General features: G+C 44.1%; 1 protein-coding gene across 1 annotated transcript in view; it reads left to right on the top strand.

Annotated features, from left to right (window-relative positions):
- nrxn3b (neurexin 3b) overlaps window positions 1-18,631 on the top strand; it is a 346,576-nt gene extending 327,945 nt beyond the window's left edge. The window contains exons 23-24 of the mRNA XM_087852476.1: window positions 5,358-5,436; window positions 15,691-18,631. Coding sequence (XP_087708602.1) covers window positions 5,358-5,436; window positions 15,691-16,673 — 1,062 coding nt within the window. The 3' untranslated portion in view covers window positions 16,674-18,631. The remainder of the gene's footprint in view (window positions 1-5,357; window positions 5,437-15,690) is intronic.
- Window positions 18,632-22,073: the final 3,442 nt, after the last annotated feature.

Below are 22,073 nucleotides of genomic sequence, written 5' to 3'. Positions count from 1 at the left end.
AACTGAAACTGTCACTTTTTGAGACTCGTCTCCCAAGGAGGCTGTCTATCTTCATCGGTCGGCGGGGCGATCCTTTTAGTTGATGTGCTCTGTGGTGGTCGGTGGTAAGACCTGCTTTAATGAAGTCTGGCTATTGATTAGGCCGTGGTGTTTGTTGGTGGAGTCGGGAATTTCAGCGTCAGTCGAAGGCACGCTAATCGGCATAATCGAGCGTGATGAAAACGGCTGTTTTATGTACTGAAATCATTGTGAAGAATACGCTTTCTTCACACACAGGAAGTAGCGGGCACGAGCATTTCCAAATTTCCCCACACACGTGAAACAACGTGGGCCGTAAATCCCACAGCCAAGACTCTTAAAAATGATGAGGATGTTTGTTGAGAATAATTAGACCAAAAACAGAAAATGCCTCGCTGCCAAAATATATCCCACTCTATGTTATGGAGATTTAGCCAGAGAATTGGATTTTGCCAGCTGTGAAATCAGTTTTTGTAGTCCCGCTGGCCAACCAAATCATTATGCTATACCCCGCTGTAAGCTCCCATCAGTGCACACACATGAAGTCTATGCTTTTTCCACTGTGTGTGGAGCGCCATACGCCGTTCTCCCCTCTGGACGGCTGTGAGAAGACTGCGAGCGCCGTGTGACACTTCATTGCTTCTGCATTAGTCCAAATGTGTAAAAAGCCTAACATGACAAGTGCTTCACTCTGAACCACTGTGGCGACCAAGATAGGTTGTATGTTTGCGGAAAGCCAAACTACTAGTGCATCTACAAATGTCAAAAAACCCTCTTTCATTCATCTTGGAGTGGAATCAAAGTCGCTTCAGTGCAAGGGTCTCACTTTGAGTTTGAGGACGTAGTCATATGCAAAGTGAATCCGTTGAATGGAGTGTGTCCTTCTGCCTTTTCATTGGGACTTTTACGCTACGCGAGGCTCTTTAATGTGGAGAGGATAAAATGTGAAGTACATGATTTTTTTTTCTTTTACTGAGTTGCTGGCAGAGTTTGGGCTTCTGGATGCCGACACATCAAGAGATGTTACTTGGGCTTACCTTGGGGCTGAGAGACTTGCCATTTGAAGACACTTTATTATACTGCAGTTAAGGTTGTCAAAGGTATTTTTACACAGCTCTGTGCAAAACCTTTGAGCCACTCCTCATTTCTTTATATTCTGCTGGAAAAATGGGAAATGCAGTGATTTATTGTAACATGTAAATGGAAATACAGTATATAGGGCAAAAACATTATGTACAACTCCACTGTGCTTGAAAGTCAATATTTGGTACACCTGTATTTAATCTTGAACACAGCCTGAATGTTCTTAAACAAGCTGCATTGTTATTGCCTTCAGGAATAGGAACTACTGCACTGACAGTGTGTTTGGGCTGCTGAAAAATGAAGCATATGGTGTTGTTTCATCAAAATCTGATGATACTGAAATCAATTTTGACAAGATCCCCAAAACCTGACTGTTTTACTAGTTTTAATCTTTTAATTTTATGCACATTGCATCGAGCAAAAATTCAATTATTGCAACAGTCTTTGACTTGAAGAAATTCTTTAACATTTAAACCTGTTTTCTGCACGTTCCAGCACATAAAATAAAATGTTTTGTGTTTACACGCTTTCAAATCAATGCAAGTAAAACACAGCAGAAAATAAAATCAAAGACTCAGCAGTCCTGTCGTTCTTAAATCTATTGTCACCTGTTTAGCAGGAGTGGGGCGGGTGGAGGTTTGCCCACAGCGGTCGTGTCAGTGGGGGATCCGGGGGTTTCTCTGTGAATTCCCGTGGCAGCGTGCTCGCTCAGATTTGAAGTTTAATTTTTTGCTGTAGAAAGAAGTTTTCTTCCTGCGCAGAGTGAACAGCAGACACTGTTTTTGTCACTTTTTACAGACTAAAACTCAAAGTAATGCGAGGACGTGCACGTCGCTGCACAGTCTCTCCTGCACGCCATGTTATCCACTGTTGATCTGCACACGTCTGTTGCTGCCACGCACGTCGCACACGCTTACGTCATTGTCATGAGACAATCTCACAGATGTAGTAACACTGTTACTTTAAGGGAAAGTAACAGTAATCTATTTACTTTTTGCATCAGTAATCACATTACTTGTGACTTGGGAAAAGTAATCTGATTACAGTAACACATTACTTGTACTTGTCTGCCTAAGAACGACTTCTTGAAATGGGGATAAATGCTGTGTTTTTCTAACAGGCTGCAGGTAACAAAGCGCCTAAAGATACAATTTAAAATCGGTTCTTTACTAAAGTTGGCTGTGATGTGGAGACACGAGGCTCTAGCGACATAACTCTTCCTTTGACTTAGGTACCGTTTTATGTTTGATTTTATAAGTTAAGTAGCTTAGGCTACGTTCACACTGCAGGTCTTAATGCTCAAATCTGATTTTTTGATCAAATCCGATTTTTTTGTCTGCTCGTTCACACTACAAATAAAATGCGACAGCAAACGCGCTCTAGTGTGAACGCTCAAAGCGGCCGCATGCGCAAAAGAAGACGTCACACACAACGCGCTCTGTTTAGACCCAGAGCAACAGTATTTTTCGACTGATGGCCTTAATATAAAGACTTCGGACTTTATGTTTCCCAATTTTTGCTTTAAGTTATTTTGTTATTTACATAATAATGTAAATAACCTAATAATGATCCTTATTGCTGTTTTAGAGGAGCGGTGCTTCAAAGGATAGTTGCAGATTTCTGTCAGAATCTGCAGATTATACAGAACAAATAAAATGTTCACGTTTCTCCAACGTTGTCTTCCCAACAGTTTCACTGGATGGCCAGGAAGCGTTCGCGATGTCTTCTCCGGCGCTGATAATCGGCGTCTGTCTTGTGTCAGTGACGTAAAAGAAGGATTTAATGCGACATGACCATCAAACAGCAGTCGCTTTCTGAAACATCAGATATGTATCAGATTCAGGACCACATACAAAAGTGACCCAGATCAGATTTAAAAATAACAGATTTGTGCCGTTCACACTGTCACACCATGATCGGATAGATGGGTCGCATAAGGTCAAAAAATCGGATTTGATGCGCTTTCGCCTGCAGTGTGAACGTAGCCTTAGTTAAATGAGTGAAAAGGTTTTGAAAGCCTGGTAAAGTTGGTCAAGACTTCTTTGAAAGTCTGGAGACTTTTGCAGTGACCTGTAGAAGCTGCGACATCAAAACTAGTACTGAAGTGTTGCCCACTGCAAGTATTCATTTCCCAAGCCCTTATTTCTACTGTATTTACTCAGACAACAGGAAGCCCGAAGTGATCTAAAAGCCAACCAGCAATTGGTAATAAGTCACCTCATTGTGATCTTTCATTTCCTTGTAATCCTGTTTCATAATCTCATTTCTGTCATTTCCTCTCTGTAGTTCTTCAGTGTTTGGTGGATGCTCGGCAGCAAATTGAGGTTACAAAATTTTTACATTTTGCCTTTTTGAGAACAAATCACGCTGATTTCCCTCGGTCACATGGAAATGGAAATTAGCTGGAATTTATATCACACTTTAGAGAACAATCTGCATTTACCCTTACACTCATACAGCACCTTATATCCACTACATTACATCCACAAGTTAACCTAATGTGCATGCCTTTGGGCTGTGGAAGAAAACTCTCACAGGAGCAGAGGAGAACATGTAGACATCCCACAGCAAACGAAGCCTAGATTTCACGTCATCTTTAAGGCTAATGCTAGGAGCCCCATCACGTGTTCGACCAAACGGCGTCCGAGCCAGCCCAGGTCACTCAAAGATCCTCTAATGCAGGACTACCTTCTCCATAACAACAGGTAAAAAAACAATGACCCTCAGCAAGAACTTCTAAGAAACACCACAGTACCCGCTGCATCTAACTGAATGCCAAGTAGCTGCCTGAGAGTCTTCGTGCGTGTGGGTAGATGCGCACAAATTGGTGTGATCTGTTTAACTAAAACGTAGCATTTTGGAGATGCGCATGGGCGTGCAAGGCTCCGTGAAGCGAGCGCATCCAAAGCAGTGAAAATATTCACCGTGCGGAGACGCTGTCGGCGTTGGCATGAATGGACGAGAGAAAGGCAGTGTTTTCAGTGGATGCCGGGTTATGGCGTGATGGTCTCGGGGCTGAAATTGCTGGAACAGACTTTGAAGTGGCTCGGATTTTTCATCTCTCTCTCTCTCTGTGTCCCTGCCTCCCACATCTGCTGCTATCATAATAACAAGCAATAACCCTCTTTCAGCAATAACCAAGACTTTTACGCCCGTAATGTGGCTTCAATAAATAATGTCATGTTTACCAAGGGGCTATATTTTACAGCAATTTCGTTTAAAGCATCCCCCCCACCCCCACATTGCTTTTTTTGCCTCCTCTTGGTGGAGTACAGTACATAATGTGGTGCATTAAGCACACCAGCAAAAACACACATTAACACATTATCAAATGTGCTGATAGAGAAAACGGCACAGCCCATCATGCGTAATCATAACAGACATTAGGAAAAACAAACAAAAAAAACAGCGAAAAATCAGCCTTTTGTGTGAGGTTTTGCAGACATGCGTGTGCTGCACATCAGCATACGGTGGGAAGTGGACGGCTTTTTCTGGGCGCCGTTGAAAGCGAGCAGCACAAGCATGGGGGCGCGTTTCATTAGTCTGTCAAACTCAATGATATTTAGAGCCCCACACCCTTGGCCAGGACTGGAAAACTCAATCAGCACTCTGATTTCATAACCCTGCTTGGTGACAGGGCTTATTTTATCGCCCCGCTGATTCATTCTAATAAACGCCGGCTGCCCAGCGCGCCGCCACTGAAATACAACCCTCTCCCTCCCTCCTGCTTCTGTCCTCGACGGGTCGACCTGGAAAAAAAAAAGGAAAGAGAAAAGGGGAAGGGAAGGGTTGGTCGGGTGGGAGGGATAAATCAGAATTGTGGGAACTGGAGGGTGCAGATAATCCATCGCCGGGCCGGGCGGTGTAACGTGTGCCACCCCATCCCCATCCCTCCTCCTGCACCCTTTAGCACAAATCAGGGGCCGGGGACGCTGCTGATCTGTGTGGGCTTAGTGCGTCCATTGATTGCGGGAGATGGAGGGGAGGGGCGATAAATAATCGGAGGCAGAGTGCGGAGGGTGAAGGAAAACAATTATCTGCGGAGGTGGAAAGCACATAAAGCGAAGAATGATAAACGCTGTGAAATATGATTGACTCCAAGTGATATATGGAAGCCGAAGGACGGGCGAGAGAAGTCTGCGCGTGCAGAGATATCCTTGAGTGGAATGGCTGAGGACTCGCTCGCGCTGCCCCTGGCCTAACCACTATTTCTTCTGTTTGTGTTCGTGTGCGTGTTTGTGTGTCTTTCTCCGCAGACGACAGATGACATTGTTTCATCGGCAGAGTGCTCCAGCGACGACGAGGACCTGGAAGAGTGCGACTCCGGACATGCAGGTGGGATGAGTGTGTCGAGTTGTGCTTGCTCTGAAACCTGGTCTATTTCTCCTTATCTTTCTTTGAGTTGCTACCGAGGAGCTTCTCCTCCCTTAGCATCATGTCCCATGGGAGCTTCAAGTGTAACTTTAAAAAAAAAAACGCCCACTTTCCCCCTCCCACCTAGAAAAAGTAGCCACAGTAAGCACAACGGGGTCCTCAGTGTCTGCCAAAAGTTTAAAGAACACTTTTTGGAGACGGGCGAAAGCAGTAAGAATGCACTTTCTACACCCTCGGCATGCTCTGCTGTAGGAAGTCCCACTCGGAACTTTTACTGTGTTTAAGTAAACGCACACAGCTTCCTGTCGGGACGTGTTAAAGCTCACGCCTTCCATCTCTGAAACAAGTTACACTTAGCTATGGGGCCACTGGTTGCAGACATGACGACGCGTTGATACTAATTTTGTTCTCTCGGCGTTCAGCTGAGAGCAAAACTTTACTCAACAAAGTACGAAATTAGTATCAAGCCCCATGTCGCCTGCACTGATGCTTCAAAATGTATCTGTCCTGTACTTGGTTGATTTCCTCTTGCTGTGCGTGTGTGCGTCTCTCTTGACAGAGGATACATTTTGAGATTCTTTCGAGAACAAAGATGCTTTCAGCCTAGATACTGTGATATGTAGCAGACTAACTGCAACAGAGCCTCTTCCTCCCTACTCCTTCTTCTTCTCTTGTTTGTACCTCTGTTTCCTTCGTCGGAGGCTTGCCTTACCTGAAACATTCTAATAGAGAACAGATATCCTCGAATTTCTGTGCGCATCGTCTCTCTTCCCTCCCTCCCTTGACACACACACACACACACAAACATGCACATATCACTTTGTGATTAGATCAAAGTGATAAGACACTCACTCAGTGGAAAATAACAACAGAGCAGGAAATAATGCCGCAGATTTAAAAGGAATGGTTATTTTTGAGGCAACTTGGGTTTGGATGAGTTGAATAAGCAGCTGTCAATCACGCTCCTGCCCAGGAGCTGTTGGCACGGATTCCTAATAACGCGGAGCAAAGCAAAGACTGTGAGCTGTATTGAAACTGGCTCACTATTTGAAAAGCAGCTCCCTTAGGCGCTCTGGAAATCATTAACAGCTCCGGCTATTTGATTGCTTCAGTGTCCTTCAAAACACCATCACAGCCGGCTAATTGACGCTGCGCTAATCTGGCGAAACACGGCTAAGCTTAACGCCGAGCATATGTCCACTTTTCACAGCTAATAATACGCCACCGCCGCGTTGCCCTTTCACGTCTGCGCTTGTGGACGATCGAGCGTTTATTTTGTTCTTAGGGAAAATCGGGCCTTTCCGCTGTGACGGATTTAACCATTTCTCCCCCAGTCTGAGAAAAGTCGTCTATCGCTCTCTGATGGCATTTGTTTTCTTGAAATTATGACCACATTTAGGTCTTATGGCTTTTTGATGTGGCTGGGGGGAAAAAAGCCATTTCCTTGCAGCATTTTAGGTGCCTTATCTAGCGTGAGTTGCTTTCATAAAGGCAGAGATTATTGAAATCGAATGGGCACGCAGCTCACATGTTTCAATTTATTTATTTTTGTATCTCTTCAGACCATTAAAACCTCAAAGCCAAGTATTCTCAAAAAAAAAAGAAAAGTGAAAGTGCAGTCAAGTGAAGCGCAGGAAGCTTTTGCTGAGAGAACACGGTACCCTCCCCTCATATAGTGGCAACATGCACACACTTACATACATACCGTACATCCCATCATGTGGACACAGAAATTCATATCCTCATTCCTCGCCCCCACCTCCCCCTCCGCTTCCAGTCGTATGAACAGTTGTATGACATGATGTTGGGTTTCTTTTCCTTTTTTTCTCGTGTGATGCACATATGAACATCTCTCCTCTGTATCGATTTGGACCCAGCTGCTGGGTTTGTGATTTTGTTTTTCTTTTCTTTCGTTCTTGTCGTCTTTTTGCTTTCCTTTGGGGCCTGGGAGGGTTGGGTGCGGGCTGATTTTACTTTCCTTGTTTTGTTGTTGTGGTTGTTTTCAGTTTTCGTTTGCTTTTCTTTTATTATCATCACTCTTATCGTTTCTTTGGCGTCCTCCTCATCATCCGTCGTCCATCATCCAAGCAAGGATAGAGCCGCTCCTCCCGTTTTTTGCCTCATCTTGTGCCGCATGAACTTTTGGTGGTTGGAAAAGTCAAAGTTCTCCTCCTCATCAAGTTTTGTGTTTTATTTGTTTATTTTGTGCCATATGGCTTCTAAAGGAACATCCCTCCCCCCCCCCCCACCTCCCCATTTTCGATACAACATAGGGAAATGAACGGCAACAAAATCTTTTCTTGCCATCATCCTTTTTTGGCCTTGTGCAGGCAACCCCATTCTGTCTCAAGAAAGTTGTGTGTGAGAATGACTCCCCCCTGTCGCCCCTTCCGAGCGTTACCCCGACCCCACCCCCTCCATCCCGTCTCACCCCACCTTCCTTCTTTTAGCCTTTCTGCATATACATGTCTGTTTGAATGCAGATGGCATAAAAAGACTTTTATTGCCACAAAGTATATCTGTTTTTCTATTCTATCTGTTGCTCCAAGTAGAAGGCATTTGTGGCATGCACTCTTGTACTGGACTGTACCGCAGCTCTGTAGACTAACCAGTAACCCTCTCCTCCAACCATCCCCTGCTTCTGCGTGGATATGATTGGCGTCCATTTTTACGCTCTGCTTCTTTTTCCCACCCATACGTCCCTCCACTCGGCTTCTACATGTCAGCGTGTGCGTGCTGAGGGGAGGGGGGAGTCTGCCCCCAGCAGCGGCAGCTCCTCCCTCCGAGGCGTCCTGTGTTCGTGCTCGTGCCTGCTGTCTCTGTCAGTGCTCCGTCTGCGTCTGCCAAAACCAGCCTGTGTTGTCCGCTGTGCGTGCTCGTCTTGTGCTTGTGTTGTCTCCGTGTTGAAACCAAAACTGTTAAAACCTCACCTTGCCCCCTGCCCCCCCTTTTAATCCCACGCGGGTTCCACGAGAGGGCCAATAGAGCGAATCCCGTGAGATGACTCGCAGTCCTCTGCGTGCATTTACAGAATTGTCCGTTCAAGCTAAAGAAAGCGCCACGTGCAGAAATGCGTGCGCGCTGCGAGATGCTCAGTTTTGGAGGAAGGCAAATAAGTCGATTTATGATTTCATTTCACGGTGATTAACGGCGCCGTGGCTTGTCATTACCGTGCAATCAGAGCAATTTTATGATTAATGTGTCATTATATTGGGGTAATTGATTCAAATGATTTCAATCAATCCGCGAGTGCATTTCAAACTGTTTGATTTGTCCGTGCAGCACCTACAAGCTGCCACGAGTCAGGCCTGATGGAACTAGGTTTTAATCTGACTCACAATAGGCCAAATTAAAAAGTCTACCTCCTAATGAGACGAAGCAGTGGATGTGGAAAATGTCTTTGTCGCAGCAGAACTGTTTTTTTTTTATGAGAGCTGGAAAAGCAAAGGTGTGACTAATAACATTAATGATGTCTTTGCTCCACTCTAGCGGTGCCCAAAAGCCATACCAGGCAGACAGCTTTCATAAATCTTGGAACAGAGCCATCATCATTGTTATTAGTTACACCTCTGTCTCTATACTGTGTAAAAACGTCTTATCTTAAGTCAAACATGGAGTGTTACGGTGGCTCTATTACAAACCTACTAGTAAATGTTCATAAAACCTGTAATATGTGAACCTTCCGAGCCCATAAAAAACACATTTCCACCTATTCGTGAAATGTTTGATCAACTAATGCCACGATATTTAAAGGGGAGCAGTTATTCTGTTCCTTAAGATGCTACTAACATGGTCACCCCAGGCACAGAAGCCCCACCCACCTCTTCAAACCTTTTCGAGGGGCAGCCAATCAAAGGAAGGAAGGCGCTTAAACTGCTTCTTTTACCCAGTTTAAGGTAAATAATAGGATTCGATATTTCAAACTATGACTAAGCAGGATCCAAAACATCAGCTGCTTTAAGCTGCTCACTTATTTATATTATAACTTTCACAATACCTCTGGATCCGATGACTGCGTTTAATGGGCAAGTCTACTTATACTGAAGCTCATAACTCAGAGAGGATTATCACTGCAGCGTGTGTTAGTTTCATGCACCTGCAACTTTACTGTTTTGGGTCAATTTCACACTCGTCATTAGCGTCGTTTCCAGCTGCAGCATTGGAAAAAAAAGGGACAGGCACTCAGCTCGCTGCGGCAACAAGCTCCTGTTAGTGAACACAGTTGCTGTATTGACTTTATAATATGAGGTTATCTTAATTTTTGTCTTCAAGGGGCCAAAAGAGAGTTTAGTGTAGATTCAGGGGATGAGATTCAGCGGATTTTGTACACGTCTTGCACCCCTGAAGCACCGCAGCTCCCTAACACGCTTACTTTTTGCTGTGCTATAAGAATGACAGACTACCTGCTGAACATTATCGCACAGATAGGTTGGTTGAGCCTTTCTGAGCAACAGCCAGTCCAGGCGTTTTCTATAAGAGACGGCTCTCCTGCAAAATTGTGCAGCAGAAAGCACGCAGTGTAACTGTTGCATGCCACGCTGCAGTCAGCTATGTCATGGGAAGAATGTTTTTCCATAAAAAGGGCATAAATGATCCTGCATGCACCGTTACCCTCTGCCTTTGATCAAGTGCAGCGCAGATCAAACAGATGTGGTGTATTTATAGATGTTTCCTCATCTCGTTTGCCCGGGGTAGATAAAGTCCAGGATCTGGCGTTCAGATTAATCTTAGACTGGAGGCTGGGATGTAATGTTGTGCGATTTCTTCACTGCTGTATATGAAGAGCAAAGTGCAGGATACGGAATGAAGTATGATAGGGATGGATCACCGAGTTTCCTTGTGGCATCGGCTATGGATTCCGTCAAGCCCCGCCGGGCCGGCTGTCACTTCGACACAGGCCTCGGATCAGTTTAAAGGTTATCCAGCTGACACACGTCTGCTGAGTGTAGAGGTGCAGCCTAATGGCTGTACAGCAAATCGACCGGCTGACAGGGGCGAGTCGCCACGCCTGTTGGAGACGCCAATTTAATACACCGGAATGCGGCCCAGCCACATGATGACGGATTAAGAGCTATCCGCCATGCGCCGCGGCTACACAGGCGAGCACCTTCTTCCGGGGGTGCTTCGCGCATCCATGACAGGACAGACTTCTCCATCGGAGCTGTGAACGGAACATCGCTTAATGTTTAGAGGAGAAATGAATGTCCATCAGTGAGAAATTAGGTTTCTTCTGGCAGACGTGTGCGCAGACATGATAAGATAAGTTTAATGGTGGGGTAAAGTGCTTTGAAACGACATGCTTCTAGAAAGCTCAGCCGCTGCACGGTACACCCCTATAATCCCTGGCATGTCCCTATAAGTGTATCCACGCTGAGAATCTGTGTGCTGCTGGCTTTCTGGTAATCAGTTCCCTACCTGTAGTAGGTAGGGATGAATGAATCTGCTACAGCAGGTGTCTGGGCACAATGCTTGCACCACAATGGGATTTCAGGGCCCCAAACCACTGACTCACCCACAATTTGCGTCAAAAATCCCATTCAATCAGTTCATCCGCGGTGCACCGGCTTTTCTGCTTTTATGCCGGAGCGTTGTCAAATCCCTGACACACCGTCAGGATTCATCTCCATTCGGAAGCCTCAGCAAACTTTTTGGATGGACACGGGGATCAAACCAGGGAGCGAGGAGAAGGAAAAGAGTGGGGGGAGAGGAGGAAAGTGAAGAGTAAGTGCTTTCTTGGAGATTTCTGCATCTGTAGCTCTCAAGCTGCTGAGGTAGTCAATCAGCCATTTAGTAGTTACTGTATTTACTTTAATTCCTCTTCAAAAAGCCCGCACACAGGCATGCAGCCTTTATTACAGGGTGAGATGAAAAGAGGAATGGCTTTAATATTGAGTTTGTTTCATATTTTCATTTTAGTAGATGGGTTTCTCTCATTGATGCAAAAGGAGGGAGAGTCAGTAGGCGTGCAGAAACACACTAGTCACAAGTCCTGACTTCCTTTGAGAAACTGGCTGCGGCTCTATCAGAGCGGAGAGTTTTTTGGGGGGGTGGTCTTGCTAGGATGGCAGGGTTTTAGAATAAAATCCCCATCCATCTTGATGAGTTTCGAAAAACAAACGCAATCTGGTTGAGCAAACCCATTAGAAAGCAGCGTGTTTGTCTGCTTCTGAAATGCAGCAAGACGTGCGGCGCTTGTGCAAGAGCTTACACAGGATTAAAGTGTTTACCAAAACATCAAGGTCCTCTGCGCTGACTTTACTAAAATGGGGGGGCTTCACTGCAGCGTCTCCCCTCCCATCCGAGTGTTTTGTTGATATAGAACAAAGCTAACAGTAGCCGAAAGCTGTTAGCCAAGAACGGAGTGAGAGGATGCAAACAAGGCCAAGACGACGAGGGCAGAGTCGGATAAATAAAAGCCTCGGATGAAATCGCTTTACTCCGAGACGCTCCTGTTTATTTAACAGGGCAGCGCGGTTTTATGGCTCTGTTTGCTGGAACGTCACAGGTGGCGGCTGCGCGACGTAGCGAGCGGCTTTTTTTCAGTGAAAGACGATGCAGTGCGAGGCCTCTGCTGAATCATGTGACATCCTCTGAATCAGGGCCGGAGCAGTGACAGGGACATTCGCATTTAAGATGCCGGCGTCGATAAGGAGCAGTCAATACAGTGTGACAGATGCCATATTTACTCAATAATGCTTCGCTCGCAGAGACGGTGAGGTTTCTGTAAAACAGCCTGCAGAGGATTAACCCAAAGCTGATGTGCAGAGATAAATCCACCTCGTGCCCTCTTGTGGAACTGCAGATGCTTATCTGTCAAACGAAGGCTGTCGGTTATGCACCAAAGCATCTAAACGTCCGATGATCTCTCTCTACCTCGTTCTCTATATTAATTAGTGAAAGTGGTTACATACGGTGCACCGTAACTGCTCGTGAATGACTTCTTTACATCAGGAAAATATCCCACAGCCCTTTGCTGGCAGTCACCTTTACTGACCATTGGCCCTCCCCTTCTTAAGCCCCTCCCCCTCCCCCCACCATACCTGTCCCCCCTGGCTTGCTGTATTGTTATTGTATTATTACTCTCCCTAAATGCAACTTACTTAAGCATGCATTAACCCAACTTCTTAGAGTGGAACTAAAACAAACTCCAAAAGAAAGGAAAAAAAGCGTTTGTCTGATTTGCCTCTCTTTCTCTGACGTACATCCAGATTGCACGCCCTGTCCTGTGTTTTAAAAAGAAATACTAACAAGAGAAATGTATTGAGGTAACTAATAATAACCCGCTTATTATTAGTTAAACGAAGGTGGCGACACTTTCCTATAAACTGTCCCCCCCCCTCCCTCTCTCTCTTTGTCTGCCTCAGTGTGTGCTTTCTGGTTGTTCATCTTTGATAGTGTGAGAAATTTAATGCCTTTCTTTCTTGCTTGCTAATCTCTCTTTATCTGTTATTTTCCTCCTTTTTTTGTACATATATGCTAATCCACATATATGTGAACCTCTCTGTTTCTTTTCTGACAATGTTCAAATTTAAACTGCTAATTTGTTGCGAATCATAATTGCGATGTTATTTTTTTTAATGACCCCCCCCCCCCTCCTTCTTTTTTAATTAGAACAAAACTTCCTCTTTTCTCTATGAACTAATTAGCGTTTCGTAAACAGCAGAAGGCTCTTAAGATTGGGTATCAAAACCATGCAGCTGCACTGAGACTTTCATAGAGAAAAAAGAGAAGCTGCCTCGAAAAACTGCTAATCCTGGCCCCAATCTGAAAACACTGCTTTCCAAAACTGTTTCCGTGCTGATCTCGAACATCCACCTGTGAAGTTAAGTGCTTGTCTCCGATTGGAAATTGGGATCGAATCGATTAACGAGTCTGAATTCTTTTTTTGTGCATGGCAAAAGAAGTTGCAGCTTAGGGTTTGTAAAACTGTCAGTGTTGAGAGTGCTGTTCTCTTTTGTAGATGGGCATGTATATGCTCATTGTTTGTATATCCCCATCCCTTCCTTACAGCCAAAAGCTCTAATGCCGCCCGACCGCTTCGTGCCGCCTTTACATGGACATGGCAACTGATGTACACGTTCACCCCCATCTATGTCATTTCCTTCCTAGTATGTTCATAGGTCCCACCCCGTCTCACACTCCCTCCTCCCGAAACCCCCTTTACGTAGAGATTCTAAGATATGTACAGTCATCCAATTTGTTCGTAGCTGACGAGCAAGCTAAAGCCGAGCGAACGAGCAAAAAAAAAAAGAAAAGAAAAGAATGAGAAAAAAAAAGTCATCTAATCCGGCTGTAGATATTTATGGAGAGACTTATCAATCAAAGCAAGAGTTATAGATATACTGTTTTCTTTTTTCTAATAAAATGATTCTGAAAACTCCAAAAATAACAACAAAAAAGATATCCTGAACAGAATGGTGAAGATTATTTTCATGTCATGATGTGTGGATGTATGTGTTGTTGCCTCCCTGTACCATCCTGTCTAAGAACAAAAGAGAGAAATATATACTTACTTAATCAGAAAATGTTAAAAAGAAACTAACCTAACTTGTCCAAAGGCATTCTTACACAACTTTCTTTTGTAAATTTTTTTTTTCTTCCTGCCAAAATCATGCGGGCAATTTGTTGATGTAAGTTGACAAAACTGATGGTATGCTTTCTTCCTTTGAAAACTGTTTCATCTTTTTTTCGTAGGCTTTTTTGATTTTTTCCGAGCTGACTTTGTTTGGTTTTCTTTCTTTCTTTTTTTTAATTTACCTCTTACTAATCCTTTCTCTAAATAGCTCTATCTGTGGCTTTACTTTGTGAATGTTTCTTACGATGTTTGCTCTAACTCTAAACTCTTTTCGTTTGTTTTTTTTTGTAATGCCTTAATTATTATTTCTATTTCTTTTCCTTTTTCATTTTCTGTTGTGTTCTCTTTTTTTTTTTCTTTATTGTTCCAAAAGGTTTGCATCTCTTTATAGTGCCCTGTTTGTGAGCCTTTGCAATGTACAAACAATCCACCTTGGCAAGAGGATAAGCAGCTTCAATAGACATCTGAATGTTTCAAAGTCTTTGTAGTCGTCCAACAACAGGTTTAACCAATGAAAGGCAAATGACTGTATTATAAAAGAGGCAGACACATGTGGAAGCATGTCTCTGTCTTTTGATCTTACGTGTGAATAATTAATAACGTCCAACTGCTCTTACAAGCTGTTACAAGCCAGCAAACATTCAGGTGTCGCTGAACTGCCCGGTGACTTTGTGCCACTGTGGTAACTGTAGGGGTCAAAAGGCAAGAGGCTAGGGCAAGTAGGGGAGCCCGCTAATGTCGAGGGAAGGACAGGTTCGCTCATCTCCAGCAGCATTTCAGCTGTGACTGCAGCGAGTAGATCAGTCAGACAGACCTAAACTTGCCTGTCAGCTTCCTAAGAGGTGCGAGATATCGTTTTGGGACTTTGGAGACCCTCCAGCCCAAAGACTCAACCTCTCATTTTTCATCATTGTGATGCATTGTGAAGCTTGTTAGTATTTTCCAGCCCGTGTAGGTCAGCAGGGTTAAAAAGCGCCGCTCCGAGCAGCTACGGTATAAGAAACACCTTACAAATAGTTTCTCATTTCAGACTTAGTTAACTTGCTTTCAGGCCCACTGGCTTGCACTTGAATTGCAAAACCAATGCTAATACCCTCTGCTTCTTTTTTATCCACAGAGCACATCTCTCGGTGCTCATAGTTTTAGGCTAAAAAGGATTTACACTTGAAGATAAATGAAACATGCCTCTTAAAAGCCCGGGCTAGTCATTTATGTGCAGATATATGCAGAATTACGAGGTAGAACTAATACGAGGGCCACAAACTCCACAGCATCACAAGTAATTCCCGCTTTCCTATGCAGCAGCAGCTTATATAGGATTTAATTTGAGGTGTCAGTTTAACGTGGCTCACCCTTGTGCATCCCTCAAAGCCTTTTGATGCAATGTATACTTATTTATGGCTGTTGTTTTCTTTCATTTGGGTCTCGTTTGGTTCTGAGTTTCATTGTTTTTGCACTGGTACAGTGTTTTCTGTTTGATTCTTTTTTTCTTTCTCTTCAGTACTTTTGATTCCCTACGTTGAGCTTTGCTTTTTCTACTTTTCGTTTACCGATTCTTTTTGGTGCTTGACTGCTTCTTGCTTTGCCGATGCAACGCTTTCTGCCATCTGACTGGCGCTTGTTTCTGTTTCACTTTCCAGGAGGGGAGCTAGTTATCCCCGTGCTAGTCGAGGACCCCATAGACATCCCTTCTGTATCCACCCGTTCTCCCTTCATCCCCCTCCCCCCAACCCTCCGCCCTGTCCTCACCATTATTGAGACCACCAAAGAATCCTTGGCCATGGCCACTGAGGCGGGGGTACCTTGCTTGTCGGACCGAGGCAGCGATGATTGTGATGATGGTGATGGTGGTGATGATGGTGATGATGATGATGATGATGGCATGGTGATTTCGGGGTTTGGCTCTGGCGAAGCTTTCGACTCTAGCCTGCCCCCGACTGACGATGAAGATTTTTACACCACCTTCTCCCTGGTAACAGATAAGATCTTGACCACATCGGCCTATGAAGGCAGCTACAAAGCCCTCGCGCCCAAGTGGGAGGCCAAGGACTTGAGGCCTAGCAAAGCCTCTGAGGCAGGTAGGACTGCACCCACCTCGCCTCTGCCCGACCTCCGGGGCACGCCGCCGGCGGCGGTCCCCTCGGACACGCCACCCAAGCTGCCTGCCGGGAAAATGAACAACCGCGAGGTAAAACCCCCGCAGCCGGACATGGTCCTGGTGTCACTGCCCACGTCCTTCGATCTGGACGGCACCAAGCCACGAGGCCCCTTCATCACCTCGCCCATGCTGCGCACGGTGCCCGCCGCCCTGCCCACGGTGCCCGGCGTGCAGCGGGTGCCCCCGGGGGCCTCGGAGGTGGTCCGGGAATCCAGCAGTACCACGGGCATGGTGGTGGGCATTGTCTCAGCCGCCGCCCTCTGCATCCTCATTCTCCTCTACGCCATGTACAAGTACAGGAACAGGGAGGAGGGTTCCTACCAGGTGGACGAAACACGCAACTACATCAGCAACTCGGCGCAAACCAACGGCGCTGTGGTGAAGGATAAAGCACCCAGCGGCAGCGCCAAAGGCAGCGCCAGTAGCAAGAGACCGAAAGACAAGGACAAGGAATATTATGTATAGAAATCCAGTCATTTCCCGACCCATAAAGCTACAAACTGTTTGGAACAAAGTTAAGAACATTTTGACAGTACCATATTGGCAACTGTGATTTAAAAAGAATCAAATCTCTTTAGAACTCGAGACTTACTGAGAAACATTTACAAAAAAGAACTTTGGCTTATGGAAGCACACTTACTATTGTAAGCATTACAGAGAGACAATGCAGTAACAGCTGCACCGGGACTCAGCGTGGACACTTTTAAGGAGTCCCTGCTGGAGACATCCTGCAGTGTGAATAACATCACTTTAACACCCACACGACCCCAAGTGACTGTCTAAGAGGTGTGTGATCCTTGGAGTTCTGACGACCTTGTCCATCGTAACCCTGTAAAATACGATCACTGTCATTTCGGCCATTCTGAGCATGCATGTGAGGTGTATGTGACGTGGTGCTGGCATCTTGTGTAAGTGAGGGACCTCAAGAAACAATGATTGTTGGGGAAAGTTGGAAGTCAAACCCTGATTTTGCGTTACAAAGCGGTTTCATTAAATGTAGCTTTCATGGATGCGACGTGAGGTAACGTATACGTGTTTCTTGTTTTTCTTTTATTATTTTTTATTTATTCAATCAATCAGTAGTTTATTTATTTATATATTGAATTTCACTTTTTTTGTTTTCTTTAGTTTGTTTTTCTAAGGATGATGGCCAGTCAGGGTTGACTAGGCAGAGCTCAGCAGGATGTAATACAGTAATGTATTTCAATATTTTTCTCCCCCCGCCCTCACGTCTCAGTTAAGGATTGGACTGCTATGCAGGGCATCCGAATTCTAGACGGCATTCAAGCGTGCAAGAGTGGATCCACCAGGCAAACTGTACAATGTTGTTTCTCAGAGTTTCAAATGTCTGATAGCATTTGTCTTCTTTTCCCTTTTCATTTGGTTTCTTTTTATTGTTTCGGTCGTTCCTCTGTTTCCTTTTACCGATATGACGCCGTGGCAAAAATGCATTACCATAAAATGTGTCTGATGAAGATGTAATTGTCACAATCTTAACGAAGAAAAAGCAAACAAACACAGGCTGACGATTTACTCCGGTGTGATTCTATCTGTTCAGACGACTGTGTCAAAAACATGTTTACATATTTTATTACATCTAGCCGTCGTGCTTTGCAGGTCAAATGTTGTACAGAAGATTCCAGTTCCTGTTGAGTTATTTTTTATCCTCTTCTTGTATAGATGGACCGTTTGATTTGGTTTTTCTGCTGTAGCAACATGACTGGAAAAAGGAAAACGGCAAAAAAAAAGGAAACATTTTTATTCTTTTGCCTGGAGATGAGAAAGTGATGCGCACAGGAACATTTGTTTAGGCAGGGAACAAATGCTGTTAGACAAGTCTGGTCTCCCTGGATGGTGTTTCTCTTCAGTCGCATGAATATTTGACCACCGGAAGCCGTCAGTCAGATAGAAGACGCCTCCCTCAGATCTTAGGGACTCCTCCTTATTCTGAAGTTGCTTTCATCATGTCATTTATTTATTTTTTTATTGGAAATTCAAAAAAAATGAAACGAGAATAAAGACAGATTATGATGGATTTGGAGATCTATTGCTAGAACCTTACTGGATGTTTTTTATTTAGTTCCTTTTTTCTGTCTTTTTGTTTTTTACTGTATCGTCTTGTCTGATCAGCTCGTCACTTTTTTTGCATTCGATTTTTTTTTCTGTCGTTGTATAGCTAATTTCACGTCTCATTTATACGACATTATCTTCCGACAATATGTCGGGTTTTTCTTTTTTTAATGTCATTTATTTATTGCTGAAATTATTTGTCCTCTTCTGTTTTCATGCAAATCAGTCGGTGTGTATGTTCACTTTGAGTTTTTGTGTTGCTACTTGGCTTTTTCAGCCAGTTTAATTATCGTCTTCTGCTTCTCCTTTTTGACTCCAAACAATTCCCAGAAATAAAAAAGGAAAAAGTTGTTCCCAAACTTATTTTGGGTGGTTAGACTGCAGGATGCTGTCACTCGCTTCGTCCCTGTTGTGCTAAGAAAGACGGGAGACGGCGCTGAAAGAGGATGGAGATAGATTCTATCTGAGGCCATTCGCCGAAGCGCAGTTTCTCATCCATTTGTTATCACTTCGCTGATTTCCTTTTATACCAAAAAGTGGCACCATTTCTATTCAAATGAAGTCCGGAGCGGAGCAGCTCAACGTTATCATTTACCTATAGATGATTATGCAAATTCATACACTGCTCACTGATGCAACAAGAGAAAAAGGGATGAGGGGAGAGAATGATTATTAGAGGGTCCAGAGTCTTCACAACACTGGAGGAATGGCTTTGGGTTTTAGAGTTGAGTCTTTGTGAGAGCGCGCAGCCAAATGAGATTCTTCACGACCATATGGCCGGGTTATGAGCTACTCAATGGCGGCAGCACCTGCTTTCCCAGCTCGTTTTTACACTGTCCATATTTCGTGCAAATGGGCCTTCACAGAGCTGGTCATTAACTTGCAATAGCCCATTGATGTAGGGTATCAGAGCGCCGTGTGTGAGTATATCCAGCTCACACAATGACTACATATTAACTCATTCATCCTCCCGGGCTACGGGAACAAGGAGGCCAGCAGGGGTTTCGTTCAGCTGAAGGAGGAGTGCCTTTATTATTATTATTTATATATTCAGAGGCAGAGGGATTCTTCTTTTCAGTCCTCCGCCAAAAATCTGAGGAAATTTGCTCTGCATAAGTCAACACAATAAAAAGTTAATGCGTAAGCAAACGGCATTCATTTTAACAAGCAGCGACATTCACTCCTCGCTTCATCCTGCTGCCAAACGGCGAGCGGCAAAATCAACGTGAGAAGGGTGCCACTCGTATAACAAGCCCCATTCGGCTCAGTTCGCCTCAGCTTTACGGTGCACGCTGGTGGTTTGCGCTCTCACTGCTCTCGTATTGTTGTTTTGAAACATTGCAAGCAGCTGATATTTGCAAAAAACTGTCAAACGACAAAGGTTCAAGGTTCTTTATTTGTCACATGCATAGTTATACAAGTATAACACAGTGAAATGTAGCCTGACACTGGGGGGGTGACACCATCTATTCTGCACCAAGTAGCAGAGAGAGGTAGCAACTTAGTGGTTAGTTTTATTTATATAGCGCCAAATCATAGCAACGGTTGCCTCAGTGTGACGCGACAAATACAGAAAACCCCAATGAACAGATGACCCCCTCTGAGCACTTGGCGACAGTGGGAAGGAAAAACTCCCTTTTTACAGGAAGAAACCTCTGGTAGAACCAGGCTCAGGGATCCTGGTGGTTGCCTCTCCAACTTTCTCCAAACTGTCCCTCAAAGCACTCATTTCTAATCCTGTCCACCAGGAAGAGATTTTACGAACATCTTTGCATCTTTAACTCTGCTGCCGCCAGCTGACCCCTCGTGTAACATATCTAAGAAAAGGACAGTTTATGAGGGCATGCCCTCCAAACAAATCGATGGCCACACCAATATATTTTGTTTTCATTATTATAGGCCTAATCGTAAAGACCAGGTCGCTGGTTGGTTGCCTTAAAATATAAGTCAGCTGTTTCACCAGTGTCTTCTCCCATGATTGATGTCAGCTCTGTCTTACACTTTAGCTGGAGGCCCACAGAACCTGCAGCAGATGGAAATGCTACAATGTTTCAAGGCCTGTTATCCTCCTGTTACATCACAAGTAACATTTTAACCAGGACACCAAGAACACTGCACACTTTTTGTGACTTGTAAAACATACCGCACTGTCCTGTCTGACTCTAAAGGTACCATAATTTACTAAATGGACTTTGTACTATGATAAATAGGATTTAAAAGTAGATACTGAGACCATAAGCTCATCGGACAAGTATTTACTGAGGTCATATTAATAAGACGTAGGTTCATTTTCTCGTAGACTTCTGTGCAATGAGATTTCTATTTGCAAGCAGTTGAGTCGCCACCTGCTGGCCACTGCAAAGAGCGTTTATGCAGTTCCACACTTGGTTTGTGTAGTTCATGCTCACTCCAGGTTTTGTGGTTGATTCAACCGGATATTAGCAGCAATTAAATGTCTTTATCTGTGATAATTGTTTAGGTTTTTCTAAGAGAGAAATCTGATCTTTATAATCTTTATATCGCCGTTCACCATTCGCTCCTTTATAAGCTCTTTTTTTTTTTTAAATCACTAAATATTTATCTGGTCTTCTATTTTTTTGAGCCGGAGGCTGCAGAGCACCGTACACCAGTGGCAGAACTTTTCTACCTTCATCTCTCAGCTGTCAGAGCTGATTTATGTTCAGGAGCGTCTGTCACAGCCTCTTAGCCTCATTTACAACATTACACTGGAATGTGAATCTCAGTCTAATTGCAAGCTTGTTTGTAAAGAAAGGAGGCTGGTTTCATGGCAGTCAACAAGCAGAAAATCCCCTTAATCCAAAATATAACTGTCTTCTGCGTATTTTTATGACGTGCTGATAAAAAGTAATTTTTTCTCTCCACACCGCAGAGGCCAGAGATTAAAATAAAAGGCCGGCACTGTGAGCCACTTAACATGACACTTAGCAATAACATCGAGAGAAATGAGAAGCAAAACAAACACCGGGGAAGGTAATTACAGCATAAATCACAGCAGAAAATACAGAGAGTAAAGAAAAAGCGCTCTTACTTTAGTCAAATATTTTCCCAAATAAAGAATAAGTAAATATTTGAAATGAATACCCCCCTCCCCCCAACAAGCAGTGTGTAGAAAAAAGAAACCGGGTTTCAAACATTTAGGTGGTGTAAACAGTGAGGTATTGTTATTTTCACAACCATTAGTCACTTTCAGGTTTACACCAGCAGGGTGCCGGTGGAGGAAACATATCCATTTGATATTCACAAGCCATTTGCTTACACAGTTGTTGGCTGACAAAGTTTATTGATTGGATTTTATGTGTAGCAACTACTTTTCCTTTTAGTCAAATTAGTAGAAGTAGATTACATCAATCCCTCTGATGTCGGCTGGATAATTCATATCTTAATTGACAGAAAAACAATTTACATTTGCTAATGGCTTTTCCAAATGGGTTGCTGCGTGCATTTGACTGCATTAGCTTTGCTTTCGCGCCGTATAGGGCCCATGGAACGACAGCGAGGGAGCAGCACGGCTCCCGTTGGTGCATTTAAAGGCCGACAGTTGACCTGTCATGAAATTTTACTTCAACTAATGAAGTGGTTAATTCCACTTAAAAGCTTTATGGCATGTTTTTTTCCCTTTCACATAAACAGCAGCTTTATAAGGGCAGCACATCAGCCCTTTTGCTGATTACAGGTGGAATGTGTTTTGCTGCTTCCCACACTGGAGCAGGATGCTGTAAAACACCTTTGCGCACTGGGAAAGTCTGCAGCTGTGGCGTTTTATAGATCCCCTGT

Source organism: Neolamprologus brichardi, chromosome 15 (genome assembly GCF_056152115.1).
Source record: "Neolamprologus brichardi isolate AB-2024 chromosome 15, ASM5615211v1, whole genome shotgun sequence".
Classification (NCBI taxonomy): Eukaryota; Metazoa; Chordata; class Actinopteri; order Cichliformes; family Cichlidae; genus Neolamprologus; species Neolamprologus brichardi.
Note: the sequence above shows the minus strand (reverse complement) of the source record. Positions and strands in the feature narration are given on the sequence as shown.